This window comes from Henckelia pumila, chromosome 3 (assembly GCF_033568475.1).
Source record: "Henckelia pumila isolate YLH828 chromosome 3, ASM3356847v2, whole genome shotgun sequence".
NCBI lineage: Eukaryota > Viridiplantae > Streptophyta > Magnoliopsida > Lamiales > Gesneriaceae > Henckelia > Henckelia pumila.
In genome coordinates this window covers 159874728-159888669 of record NC_133122.1, presented here as the reverse complement: position 1 = coordinate 159888669, position 13942 = coordinate 159874728, and the positions used below count along the sequence as shown (strand labels likewise).

General features: G+C 35.9%; 1 protein-coding gene across 1 annotated transcript; it reads right to left on the bottom strand.

Moving 5' to 3' along the window:
- Positions 1-10954: 10954 nt before the first annotated feature.
- Positions 10955-13375, bottom strand: LOC140889848 (uncharacterized). Its single transcript, XM_073297580.1, has 2 exons — positions 12371-13375; positions 10955-11776 (listed from the first exon to the last, which is right to left on the bottom strand). The coding sequence occupies exons 1-2, from the start codon at positions 13373-13375 to the stop codon at positions 10955-10957; spliced, it is 1827 nt and encodes a 608-aa protein (XP_073153681.1).
- Between the last annotated feature and the right edge of the window lie 567 nt (positions 13376-13942).

Here is a 13942-nt window from a genome sequence, read left to right as displayed (position 1 = left end):
TGATTGTGTATGGGTAAACTGAACTGAATGTGTTCAGTTTACCCTTTATAGTGAGAGTATACTTGCGAGTGTTTTTTCAAGATGTCGGATGTCTATGAAATGTCCCGAGGATGGGTATTTATATTCCAACAGATAACGGCTCTATTTTGAATTCAAATCATTTTTTCGTTGTCTTGTCTTTTCCGCGACATTCTTGGCAACATCGTACACTAATGTATTTATGCTTTCGGCGCTTTTGTCTTGTACGAGAAAACCTTATCCACAAGAGTTCCGTTTGATTTGGATTGACTTACACAGATTCTTGATCGGCTTAGGTTTTAGTTAAGCCCAATTGATTCAGTTTATCTCTACTAAACTGAATCGAGTTATCTTCATACTTTCAGTTGAACTCTGCTTAACTGCTCCGATGACTGATTAAGATCGATTCTTCCTCAACTGAGCGCAGTCATTTCTTTTGCAATGGTCAATGGTTAACACAGTTGATGTCTCAGTTTAGCTCGTCAGTTTATATCTTGCCTTTGTTTTTCTTGATGAATTGCAGAATTCAGTTTGGCTACTTTTTGAACGAATAGTTTCGTAGATATCAACACCTTGAAAGTTCTAACAGACATTAATTAAAAAACATAATTTTTAAAATTAAATAAAGTCCCATATTAGGGTATTTTTTAACATGTTTAGTCAATTCAACCAAATAATTAAGCAAGGTTCTTCCAACATTGTTGTGACCACTATCATGACCAAGGTCAAAAAATTATTTTCTTTCAATAAAAATTAATTTAATAGAACTACTACCATTACGTGTAAATTGAATGAGTTATTTTGTACAAATAAATATATTTGGTGAGAAATAAAAATAGAAATAAAATAGATTATTTTTTTGTAAATATTCTCTAGCACTAATATTTTTTAAAACATTTCACAACATTTTTATGCAAATATTTTTCAGAAAGAATAAGAAACAATTAAAAGACAAATTTGATAAAAAAAAAATTTTAGTTTAAGTAAAATAATATCATTGTTATAATAGTATACAATATTTTTTGCTATAATATATAGATGATAATTAATAAAAAAAATTAGTTTACGTAAAATAATATCATTTTTATAATATTATACAATACTTTTTGCTATAATAGATAGATGATAATTAATTAAAAACCAATTAAGTTTTCTAATATTTAACATCAGAAATAGAACGGAGAGGAATTATGATTATTAAATAAAAAAATAATTGAAAACCAATTAAGTTTTTTAACATTTAACATTAGAAATATAATGGAAAATAATTATGATTATGAAATAAAAAAATAATTAAACAAAATATTACTTTATACAAAAATCATTCAATTGAAAGTCAAGGAAAAAACATGAAAAATGATCTTTGGGATATCTAGTATTAAGTATATTATATGACTCTTTTAAGCTAACATAGAGAGGACATCTTATATATTCTATATAGTTAACTTTGTATAAAAAATATTTCTTTTGTAAATTAATATTGACAAATATTAATTTCTATTGAACATGTTATGAATAGAATAAATAAGTATACTAAAATACATATTTATAAAAGATAATACACTAAATATCTATATGTGTTTTTTTAAAGATGAAATAATCATAAGTAAAAAATTAATCTTTAATAATGCTAATAAATTATCTTTATAATTTATATTTATTATAAATATTATGATAGGATCGGTTACAAATGTAGAGGGGGGGGGGGGGGGGGACGGGGGTGAATACACTTATGAACAATCTCGTAGGAAAAAGGTTGAAGTCGATCGGTTTAGTGATGAAATTCTAACTTATCTTGGTGTCTAATGTAATCCGACCAACAAAGGGTGTGCGAAAATATGCCAAATTACAGATTTGAACACTAATGATTTATCAGTTTAGGCTTGGTAACAGTAATAGGTAAACTGAAAAATAACACGAGCAGATGTTTATGGATGTATGTTCGGAGATTTCAAATACTCCTACGTCACCCCTTCTTCCACCTCGGAAGGATATCACTAGAAGACTTTGAATTTTACAAGTAATTTGAAAAATCCCGATCCAGTTTAGGTCTTATACACTGCCTAAACAAGAACTCCTAGTACAACAACTTAGTTTCAGTCCTGGACTGATGATAGAACATAGATAAATACAACTCGATATCTTTATCACAAGGTTGATCCTCCAATGATCAGAATGACACTCAGGTGTTTGTGCTTCGAGTTCCTTGATCGATTCTCAAGCTTGTAAGACTTTGAATGTTCTCGTGAAGAGCAATATAAGCAGAAATTGCAGTGCGCAAGCAGGCTCCTTCGATCGATCAGGATCTCTATTTATACCTATGGATGTTAACGGATTTCAAATTGAGTCTTCGATAGGATTTCAAATTATTTCCGTTGGATTTGTCACTTTCAAGAACAAAAATCTGAAGCCGACATTTCCCTTTGCATCGCGGCACTATCTTCTACAGAGTGTGCCAGAGTACGGACGATCTTATCCAAATGTGGTAAGGTAGTAAACTGGTGATGGTAAACTGATGAAGTCAGTTTAGCGAGAGTAAACTGATTGCGTAGCGTCTCCGGCTAGTTGAGCGAGGCAGTTTAGCACGAGGAAGTTTATCTTCCACAAATTAGTTTAGTGCCTTTGGTTGCTGATCAGTTTTAGCCTTCTTTTTAGATCAGTTTGAGCTTTGTAATTGTAAACACAAAAACTAAATTTCCCAAAAATTTCCCTTTTTTGGTGTTTATCAAAACTTCGAGATATCATGAGATGAACTGTAGTAAAAATTGATCTTGTCAATATGAAACATGCCAATTTTTTAATACTTTCAAGTTCTTCTAACTCTTCCCCCTTTTTGATAAACTAACAATAAAGAGCTGAAGTTTAGATACAAATGTAGATAATACTTGTAATCACATAAAACGAATTAGCTTCGATCAGATGAAGTTCTTGGTAAGGAAGAGTTGCGAGTAGATGATATAGGCGAGGTGCTGGGATGAGATGTCCGGATGCTTGAGCAACATACTGAGATTGCAATTTATTCTGAGAGAGATTGGTCAGGTTCGCGATTTGCTTATTAAGACCTTGAAAATTTGATTGAACGGATGTGTGAAAAGATTGAACAAATACGTTCAAGTTGTCAACTTTTGTCTCTAGCGAATGATGAGAGTGCATCAGTTGGGACAATGAACTGGTCAGTTGACTTAAATCTTGCAAAACTTTGTCCAACAGTGTAAGTTTTTCTTGAAGTTTGATCAGTTCGAAAATCAGTGATTGTCTCAGAAAAAAGACGCTGCTGCTAGTTTCTCGTTGATTTTCCTTGAGAGAAATGACATCTTTAGACATTTGATACAAAGAGGTTTCCAGTTCAGAGATAAGCTTATACCAATCATCTGCGTGATTTGTTTTGGAAGATGGGATATCTTTGCCACTGGGAGGATGATCTGTCTGTAGAATACTGAGAAAATCTGTCTTTTGTCCCTTAAAAGGAGATGGAGGATCAGTTAAGATCAATTCAGTTTTCTATTTCCCTTTGTGTTGGTGTGATGACGATCCAGGAGAAGAGTGAACAACCATGGCTAGAGTTTGACACAAAGTATTAACCTCAATAGCTTTATCATTATGAGATGTTGCTCTGCTGATATGTGGATTTGTTGGGGAGTCTTTTGATGGTTCTGTGTGCACATCATCAGTTGCAGTAAGGAGTTTTGCTTGTGATACAACAGTTACACTTGATGGGTTGGCTGCTTCCTTCGTACTTGAACTGGATGATTTGAGTCCCAGAGATAGATTTTCAGGCTTACTAAGGACTGAAGCAGGAATGACTAGGTTGTCCATTTTAAAATTTTGAGGATGCATGATGAGAGCCAGTGGCCGCTTTTGAATAAGGTCAGCAATGGAAGGTGGAATATCCGAGACAATGCATGGTCTCTTGATTTTGTGAGTGCTGGCATAGTAGAAATTTTAGTAGATAAGTCTTCCAGTAAAGTGGTCTGTTGTTCATCAGACTCAATATGAGACAGAGTTAGTGTCTCATCCTTGTCTTCAAGAGTTTGAAAAGGCAATGCTTCCAAAAGAAGAGGTTGGGACTCCTCAATTTCATTTTGATGAGTAACTGAAGGAACAACTTCTTCCATAGATGTGTCGGTTGAGAGAGGAAGTTGTTGTTCTTCATTCTCAATGTGAGAAATCATTTCATCAACATTCATCAGTTGCAGTTCAGGTAGAGTTGTTTCAATCCCTGAGGTATGAAGCTGCTGCTTAATTGGTATCTGTTGTATTTTGAGCAACTGAAGTAGCTCTTTGAAGCTCTTCAAATACCTGATCAACTGAGTGATTTGAAGATCTAGTTGAGGTATGACTCTTCTTGGATTTCCTGTGTTTTGAATGGGACTTCGAATGAGATTTGTGTTTCTTCCAAACAAAAGGTTCTGGGATCTCAAATGTTTTGTCCTTTTCCCAAAACTGAACTTTCATGTGCACAGTGATGAGATCACTTTGAAGTTGAGTGAAAATCGATCTATCTTCATAAGAAGTTTTGGCATGTGGATCATAATTCTTCTGAAATTCACCAACAGTTTGACTAAGTTTCCTGATTATCATCAATTCATAGAAGTATTGTCTTCTTTCCAATGCTTCTTGAACATCTGCAGTTTTGACTATCCTTAGCACAATTTCTTCAAGTTTAACAAACTGATTCAGTTCATTTTTCTTCGTCAGACATCTAGCCAGTGTAGAAGTCCTGTATTTATGCCAAGTATCAAATATTTCATTAGTGTGTCATTCAGCATATTCAAGTACTTCGTCCATGGTCAGGTCTATCTGTGTTTGAATTGCATTCGTCGGCCTGTCAGGATCTGAAGAAGAAGCAATTTGAGAGCTTGTTGTTGCCAAGTAAAGTCCTGAGTGAGTGTACGCAACTGTTTGGTTTGATTATAGACCGCCTAAGGGTCTGGCTGGAGGCAAAACTACCAGCTGGGAGATAGTTTTAAGTAAGGCCTTTTGAGTTTTAACATGTCCTTCTGAATCCTCATTGGCTGGAATTTCTTGTGAGGGTTTTAAACTCTGAATTGGTTCTACAATCATTGGTTGTTTTCCCTTTAGGTCAGTTTTATGACCTACTCATCAACTGCTTCATCAAAGGACTGAGTTTCTTCTGTAGTTTCCATATGTGCCGATTTGGGAACTACAGAGATGATCAGCTTAGTGGGAGATGTAGTAGCCTTTGTCTGTAGAGTTCTTGGCCTTTTAGTCTGTGGTTTCACAATCTCTTCTCTATCGGTTTCTTTACTGTCATAAATGACAAGATTTCTCTTCTTTTTAACTTGTTTTTTGACCACTGCTTTGGACTTTTTTGAAGTAGTAGAATCAGTTGACGCCTTGGAGTAAAAAAATTTCAGATATTCCACATTCATTATTCGGATCTTGTGCAGCTGAGAGGTTCATTGAAGAGTGACTCCTAGATTTTCAAGGAGTCTATTGATTTGTAAGACATATCCTGAGGATTGTTTTGTAGCAGTCATTATTTGAACGAAAATTTTGAAGAGAAGATTACTCCAGTTAATCTTCACACCCTTCATGATTGCAGTCATGACCTTGAATTTTTCAACAGTCAATTTGGCGAAGGATCCTCTTTTTGCCAGAATACTTTTTGCAACAATATCGGCTAAAAGTTGATATTCAAGTTTCAAGTCTCTTTTGAATCCAGACAGAGAGATTGGTTGATCCGAGCCAGAGAAAATAGTTTGCATTTCTGTGATATCAGTGGTGGATATAGCATTGAAGTCAATAGTACCCGATGCAGGTAAACCAAAGGTCTTGGCAAAGAAGTCTTCACTGATTTGGACAAGATGTCCTCCAACAGAGAGTAAGAGGTGTCCATCAGCTTTGATCATACTCTTGTGGTATAACAAAATGAGATCCTTTTGATGGAAATCCAAAGATTTGATGTCATGGAAAGATCGAATACTAGATTGTTCAAGTGCCTGAAACACCTTGGTTATGCCCTGCTTGTTCATCCCGTAGAGTGATTCAAAATTGACGACGAGAGCATTGAGAATGTATACTGCTGATGAAGCAGATGGAGTAGCCATTGTAGTGATCTACTGGTTCGCATCGCATCTGATGAGCTTATGGATCCTTCAGTTGCCTCTCTTCAAGAATGCGTGATGAACTGGATCTATGAAATATTTCTTATAATGAGAGATCATAAGAATTTGTAATTGTATTTCTCAAATTCCTATGAATGAAAAAAAAATTATTAAACTGAGTATGTCAATGAAATGTGTACCTAAACTGGTGTAGTTTATCAAATAAACATATTATAAGTAAACTGCAAACGTAATATAAGGCACGAAAAGCGATGTGATCAGAAAATTATTACAGGAAATCAAGTTACAAAGATTTTATCATAAATGGTGTCTATTTTCGTGAAATACACGCAAGTGACTCTTCATATTTCCTTTTAAAAGAATTTAGAAAATAAAGATGATAAACATAAGAAATTTTTCGTTGTCCAAGATGTAGTACTATAAAAGGAACCAGGTTAGATCATAGAATCAAAATCACATAAGCAAGAGAAACACACACACAAAATGGATAATCTAAGAAAAGCATATGAAGAGCTGGTGGAGGAGAAGGTTGCTCGACTCCGGGTAAAAGCTGTGTATCTGCAGTTTAGAGGGTTAGAAGCCCTTGGTACCAAATATTTTCAACGCCTTGAAAAGTATAAGCAGGTGTTGGGAAACAACAATTCTGCTTATGTTCTTAGCCGTGAGGGCATACAGCTCCTGCTCCTGAAGAAGGAGTTGAAGGTGGTGTCCTTCCTTCATAGCTTAGAAGAAGTAGAAAAGGGCGAGTTGGTTGAGAATTTGTACTTATGGAAAATGGCTGTAGAGTTTGAGATTGAAATTGTACTAGGCCATTTCTGAAATAAAATGCTCCTTTTCCTTTTGCATTGTGTTTTATTTTGATGGATGCTTATACATAACGCTTTTTGATAACCTGCAAAGAGATAATCTGTTAAAATAACAAAGTTCCCCCTTAAAATATGTCCAAATGGATAGTACTTTAGTATAAAACCATTAATCAAAGAATATGATGAATTAAGTTGTCAAATAAATATTGGAGTAAACTGTCTAAATATCGAACAGTTTAGGACTCGAAATATTTTCAGTTTACCCCATGCTAATCTGTTGGAAGTTTTTCAAGGTATAAACTGTTTGACGGTACTAGTTTAAGGCAGTTCAATAAGCCCTAAAATATTTCTAAAGTAAGAAAACTTAGTCTCTGGAAGTGATTTGGTGAAAATGTTTGTGGCCTGTTGCTCCGTTTGTATGTGCTGCAATCGAATGTGCTTCTTGAGGGCATGATCTTGGATAAAATGATGTCTAACTTCAATGTGCTTGGTTCTTGAATGAAGAATAGAGTTGTAAGTAATTGCGATTGTACTGGTGTTATCGCAGAATATAGGTGATTCCTATGCTTCGATTCCATAATCCCTCAACTGTTGTTGTATCCAGAGCACTTGAGCACAACAACTACCGGCAGCTAGATACTCAGCTTCAGTTGTTGAAGTAGCTATAGATTTTTTCTTCTTACTAAATCAGGAGATCAGTCTATCCCCTAGGAATTGACATGATCCACTTGTAATTTTTCTATCCAGTTTACATCCAGCATATTCGGCATCTGAGTATACAACTAGATTGAAGGAATTATCCTTAACATACCACAAGACAACACTCTGAGTTCCATTAAGATACTTCAGTATCCGTTTAGCGGCTACGAAGTGTGATTGCTTTGGATTGGACTGGAACCTAGCACAAAGACAAACTGCAAACACAATGTCAGGTCTACTGGCTGTTAAATAAAGTAATGACCCAATTATACCCCGATACATTGTTGCATCAACTGATATTCCCCCTTCGTCTTTGTCAAGTTTAATTGATGCACTCATGGGAGTAGTGGCAGCTCTGCAGTTTTCCATTCCAAACTTTCGGATGAGTTCCTTGGTGTACTTAGTTTGGCTTATAAATGTACCATTCTCCAGTTTTCGAACTTGAAAACCAAGAAAGAAATTCAGTTCACCCATTATGTTCATCTCGAAATTTTCCTGCATTAACTTAGAAAAGCTTTTGCATAGTTTGGGGTTAGTTGACCCAAAAATAAAATCATCATCATATATTTGTACTAGTAGTGTGTAATCATCCTTTGTGAATTTAAATAGGGTTTTATCAACTGTTTGCTGTTTAAGAAAGAAATTTTGATGTCCATTTGATAGACCTTGAAGTCTTTGAAGGATGCATAGGCAAGGAACATTCTTATGGCTTCCAGTCTAGTCACTGGTGCATAAGTCTCATAATAGTCAATTCTTTCCTCTTGCATATATCATTGGGCTACTAATATGGCTTTATTCCTTATGACCGTTCCATATTCATTGAGCTTGTTTTTGAAGACCCATCGAGTTCCTATGACTGTCTGGTGGGATGGCCTTGGAAATAGATCCCAGACTGAGTTTTTGATAAACTGATTAGCTCTTCTTGCATAGCCTCTATCCAGCAACTATCAGTCAGTGCATCAGCAATTTATTTGGCTCTATTTGAGATATAAAGGCTTCATGAAGAAGCTATTTAATCATTTGACCTCGTGTTTTTAATGGTACTGTAGGATTTCCTATCACCAAGTTTAAAGGGTGCTTCTTGGACCATTTGAGCCTAGGTTCAAGCGGATGCTCATTGTTCACATTTTCCTCCTGAGCTTGATCATTCACGTTTCCTTGACCAAACTTTGTATTCTCATTGTGTAAGTGACTTTCTTGCGCCTCAGGCAGGTGTGCTTCACCTTCCTCAACTGGTTGAGTTTGTTGAGTGTCAACTAGTTGTTTAGTTTCATTTCTATCAACTGCTGGTTCTACTAGCTCAGTTTTAGGAGTTTGAAATTTTCGGATGATTGGTGAAGATTCATATTCACTGTCATCTTCCAGTTGAATTTCCTGAAATAAATATGAGATTTGAGCGGCATTAGTGGATTTTTCAGTTGATATATCTTCATAAAATATCACATGGACAGATTCTTCAACATTCAAAGTTCTCTTGTTAAAGACTCTATAAGTTTTGCTAATTGAAGAATAACCAAGAAATATACCCTCATCTGACTTTGCATCAAACGCAGTCAGATGATTTTTACCGTTGTTGTGAATGTAGCATTTACATCCAAAAATTTTAAAGTAGGAGACATTAGGTTGTTTGCCATTCTATATCTCATATGGAGTTTTCAAAAATTTCTTACATATCATAGATCTGTTCTGAGTATAGCAAGCGGTGTTCACAACTTCTGCCCAAAACCTTTGAGACACTTTCGAATCGGCTAACATGGTTCTCGCAGCTTCTTTCAGAGTACGATTTCTTCTTTCTACAAAACCATTTTGTTGTGGCGTTCTAGCTGCTGAGAATTCATGCTTGATTCCATAATGCCCTAAAAAGGAAGAAAAGGTTTGATTGACAAATTCAGTTCCCCTGTCACTCCTGATTTTGTCAATCTTACTGGATTTTTTGTTGAAAAGCCTTTTAAAAATCTTGATCAGTTGAGAAGAAGTTTGGTCTTTAGATTTTAAGAAAATGACCCAGGTGAAATGTGAGTAGTCATCAATAATGACAAGAGTATATCTAATTCTCCCTAAACTTGTTACTGGTATTGGACCGAACAAATCCTTGGGCTTCCAGTCTAGTCACTGGTGCATAAGTCTCAATGAAGGATGCATAGGCAAGGAACATTCTTATGGCTTCCAGTCTAGTCACTGGTGCATAAGTCTCATCATAGTCAATTCTTTCCTCTTGCATATATCCTTGGGCTACTAATATGGCTTTATTCCTTATGACCATTCCATCTTCATTGAGCTTCTTTTTGAAGACCCATCGAGTTCCTATGACTGTCTGGTGGGATGGCCTTGGAAATAGATCCCAGACTGAGTTTCTGATAAACTGATTAGCTCTTCTTGCATAGCCTCTATCCAGCAACTATCAGTCAGTGCATCGGCATTTTTATTTGGCTCTATTTGAGATATAAAGGCTTCATGAAGAAGCTATTTAATCATTTGACCTTGTGTTTTTAATGGTACTGTGGGATTTCCTATCACCAAGTTTAAAGGGTGCTTCTTGGACCATTTGAGCCTAGGTTCAAGCGGATGCTCATTGTTCACATTTTCCTCCTGAGCTTGATCATTCACGTTTCCTTGACCAAACTCTGTATTCTCATTGTGTAAGTGACTTTCTTGCACCTCAGGCAGTTGTGCTTCACCTTCCTCAACTGGTTGAGTTTGTTGAGTGTCAACTGGTTGTTTAGTTTCATTTCTATCAACTTCTGGTTCTACTAGCTCAGTTTTAGGGGTTTGAAATTTTTGGATGATTGGTGAAGATTCATATTCACTGTCATATTTCAGTTGAATTTCCTGAAATAAATCTGAGATTTGAGCGGCATTAGTGGATTTTTCAGTTGATATATCTTCATAAAATATCACATGGACAGATTCTTCAACATTCAAAGTTCTCTTGTTAAAGACTCTATAAGTTTTGCTAATTGAAGAATAACCAAGAAATATACCCTCATCTGACTTTGCATCAAACGCAGTCAGATGATTTTTACCGTTGTTGTGAATGTAGCATTTACATCCAAAAATTTTGAAGTAGGAGACATTAGGTTGTTTTTCATTCCAGATCTCATATGGAGTTTTCAAAAATTTCTTACATATCATAGATCTGTTCTGAGTATAGCAAGCGGTGTTCACAACTTCTGCCCAAAACCTTTGAGACACTTTCGAATCGGCTAACATGGTTCTCGCAGCTTCTTTCAGAGTACGATTTCTCCTTTCGATAAAACCATTTTGTTGTGGCGTTCTAGCTGCTGAGAATTCATGCTTGATTCCATAATGCTCTAAAAAGGAAAAAAAGGTTTGATTGACAAATTAAGTTCCCCTGTCACTCCTGATTTTGTCAATCTTACTGGATTTTTTGTTGAAAAACTTTTTAAAAATCTTGATCAGTTGAGAAGCAGTTTGGTCTTTAGATTTTGAGAAAATGACCCAGGTGAAACGTGAGTAGTCATCAATAATGACAAGAGTATATCTCATTCTCCCTAAACTTGTTACTGGTATTGGACCGAACAAATCCATGTGCAATAGTTCCAAACATCGGGAGGATGAGTTATAATCCTTGTTTTTAAAATATGACCTAACTTGCTTCCCAAATTGACAAGCTGAGCACACTTTGTCTTTGGAAAAATCAATTTTAGGCAGTCCTGTTACTAGCTCAAGCTTACTCAGACTGACAATTGATTTGAAATTAAGGTGATTCAGTCTCTTGTGCCAAATCCAGTTGCGCTTAGAATTGGAAGCTACAAGGAAAACTGGGTTGCTAGACTGAAGGTTCCAGCAGACTTTATAGGTGTTTCCACATCTGTTTCCTGTCAAGATAATGTCACCAGCAACGTTTTTAACAAGACAAGATTGTTTTTGAAATTCAACAGAATATCCATGATCACACATTTGGTTGATGCTTATTAAGTTGTACTTCAAATTCTCAACTAGTAGAACATCTTGAATGATTATGTGACCGTGGATAATCTTACCCTTACCCACGGTCATACCCTGTGAGTTGTCACCAAATGTGATAGTTGGACCATTGCATTTAGTGAGTTCAGACAGTAGTTTATCATTTCCAGTCATGTGTCTCGAACAGCCACTGTCTAAATACCATGATTCATCCAATATTTCATTAGTATCTGTTACCTGCATTCACAAAGTTGAATAATTTTTGTACCCGCATCTATTTGGGTCCACGAGGGATTAATCCTTTAAGAACCCAAACCTGGAATACTTTGACTAGTTTACCAGTTTCAGTGTTCCTATAAGTTCGTACTAAGTTATGTGACCTAGATTGTGGTGTGTGATGTGCTTGTGAGACCATATATTGTTTTCCCGTTCCAATATCCTTTAATTTCCGATATCGCTTTTGAACCGATCGTTATTGGGATATTGACCTTGATTTCCTCTCATATGATTAGGTTGATATGCGTTAGTCCGTTCTAGACTTTTAACAGTTTCAACTTTAGTTTCCTGAGGATTGAAGCCGATACCAAATCTCCACCTGTTCATCTGCTCTATGGACTGCCAAGTCATAAGGATGGGTTTATCATGTTCATTTTCCCTAAATGCTCGTACAAAGTTTATAAATTTTCCTTTGCACATATTCAGTTTGGGTATAGTACTTAATTCACCAATGTCAACTGTTTTACCATACCATAGACCAGTTTTGTCATGCAAGGGTCTTTGTAAATCATGCATTACTATCAACATACTCGAAGATTTATTGCATGAACTTACTAACTCATCCATTCTTTGTTTTTCTATTGTAAGGTTCATGATATTAATCTTAAGTTGCTCATTCTCAGTCTTAAGCATAACAATATATGTTTCAAGACAACTCTTCTCAACTAATTGCTCCCAGTTGGATTCAGTTGAGACGTCTTGCAGATCCTTTTTCTTTGCTTTGACTTCATCAAATTCGATGGACAGTTTGTGGTACTCATTAGCCATCTCGTGAAGTGTTGTGATCAATTCCACTCTAGTGAACTCTTCAGAGCTAAAATCAAATACATGTTCACTGGTGGAAACTTGATCATGAGAATTTGCCATTAGACACTTTACTTCGACATCATCATCACTAGAGCTAGAAGAGTAGTAGGATTCCTTTGATTCACTATCCGTTTCTGCCCATTTGGCTTTGCTATCCTCTGCTACCAGTGCTTCATGCTTCCTTCTCAAAGTGTGTTTGGCATCTTGGTAGCTTTTCCTTCTGTCAAACTGCTTCTTTCCTCTTTTTGTTGATCTTTTATCTTCTTTCTTTGGTTGAGGACAATCAGCTATGAAGTGCCCTGTCTTCCCACAGTTGAAGCAGCTTCTAGGTTCTTCGACTGCATCTTTCTTTTTAAAGCTTCTTCTGTAAGATCCTTCTTGATTTTTTGTAATGAATTTTCCAAACTTCTTTACAAATAAGGATATAGCATCACTGCTCAGTTGTTCCGCAGTCTTCTTTGGTTGAGCAGGTGATTCTATTTTGACTGCAGCCAAAGCTTTGGTCAGTTGAGAGGTAGACTGATCTTCCTCTCGAATTTGCAACTCAAACTCATAGGCTTTCAGGTACGCAAACAAATCATGCAGCTCCAATTTATTCAAATCCTTTGATTCCCTCATTGACATTGTTTTCACATCCCATTCTTTGGGAAGGCCTCGAATGACTTTTAGAATGACTTCCCTATTGGGATATGTCTTTTCCAGTTCATTGAGCTCAATGACAATGCTACTGACTCTCTCATCAAATTCTGCCATTGATTCTCCAGGTTTCATCTTGATGTTGTTAAACTTTTGAGTAGCAACAAATAGTTTATTCTCTTAATTAGTCTGTTCATTTCCTTCTCAAAGTTGAATCAGTTTCTCCAAGATTTCTTTCCCTATTTTGCACATCTTGATCTTACTAAAAGTATTTTTGTCAAGAGTCTTGTACAAGATGTCTTTAGCTACATTGTCAAGATTTGCCTTCTTCTTATCTTCTGCAGTCCATTCAACTCTTGGCTTCTCAACGTATTGTGGTCCACCACCAGAGATAGCTACATCAGTATTAATCTTGGTGATTGTAAGAGGTCCATCAGTGATGACAAACCACATGTCATCATCTAAAGATGATAGATGCTCTTCCATGTGAATCTTCCAATCATCAAAATATTCTTTGGAAAACATCGGAATCTTGCTGAATGAAGACATTTTGATAAAGTTTTCAATGATAAGATAAGAACCACTCTCTGATGCCAATTGATAGGATCAGTTTCAAGTGTAGAGGGGGGGGGGGGGGGTTGAATACACTTATGAACAATCTCGTAGGAAAAGGTTGAACTCGAT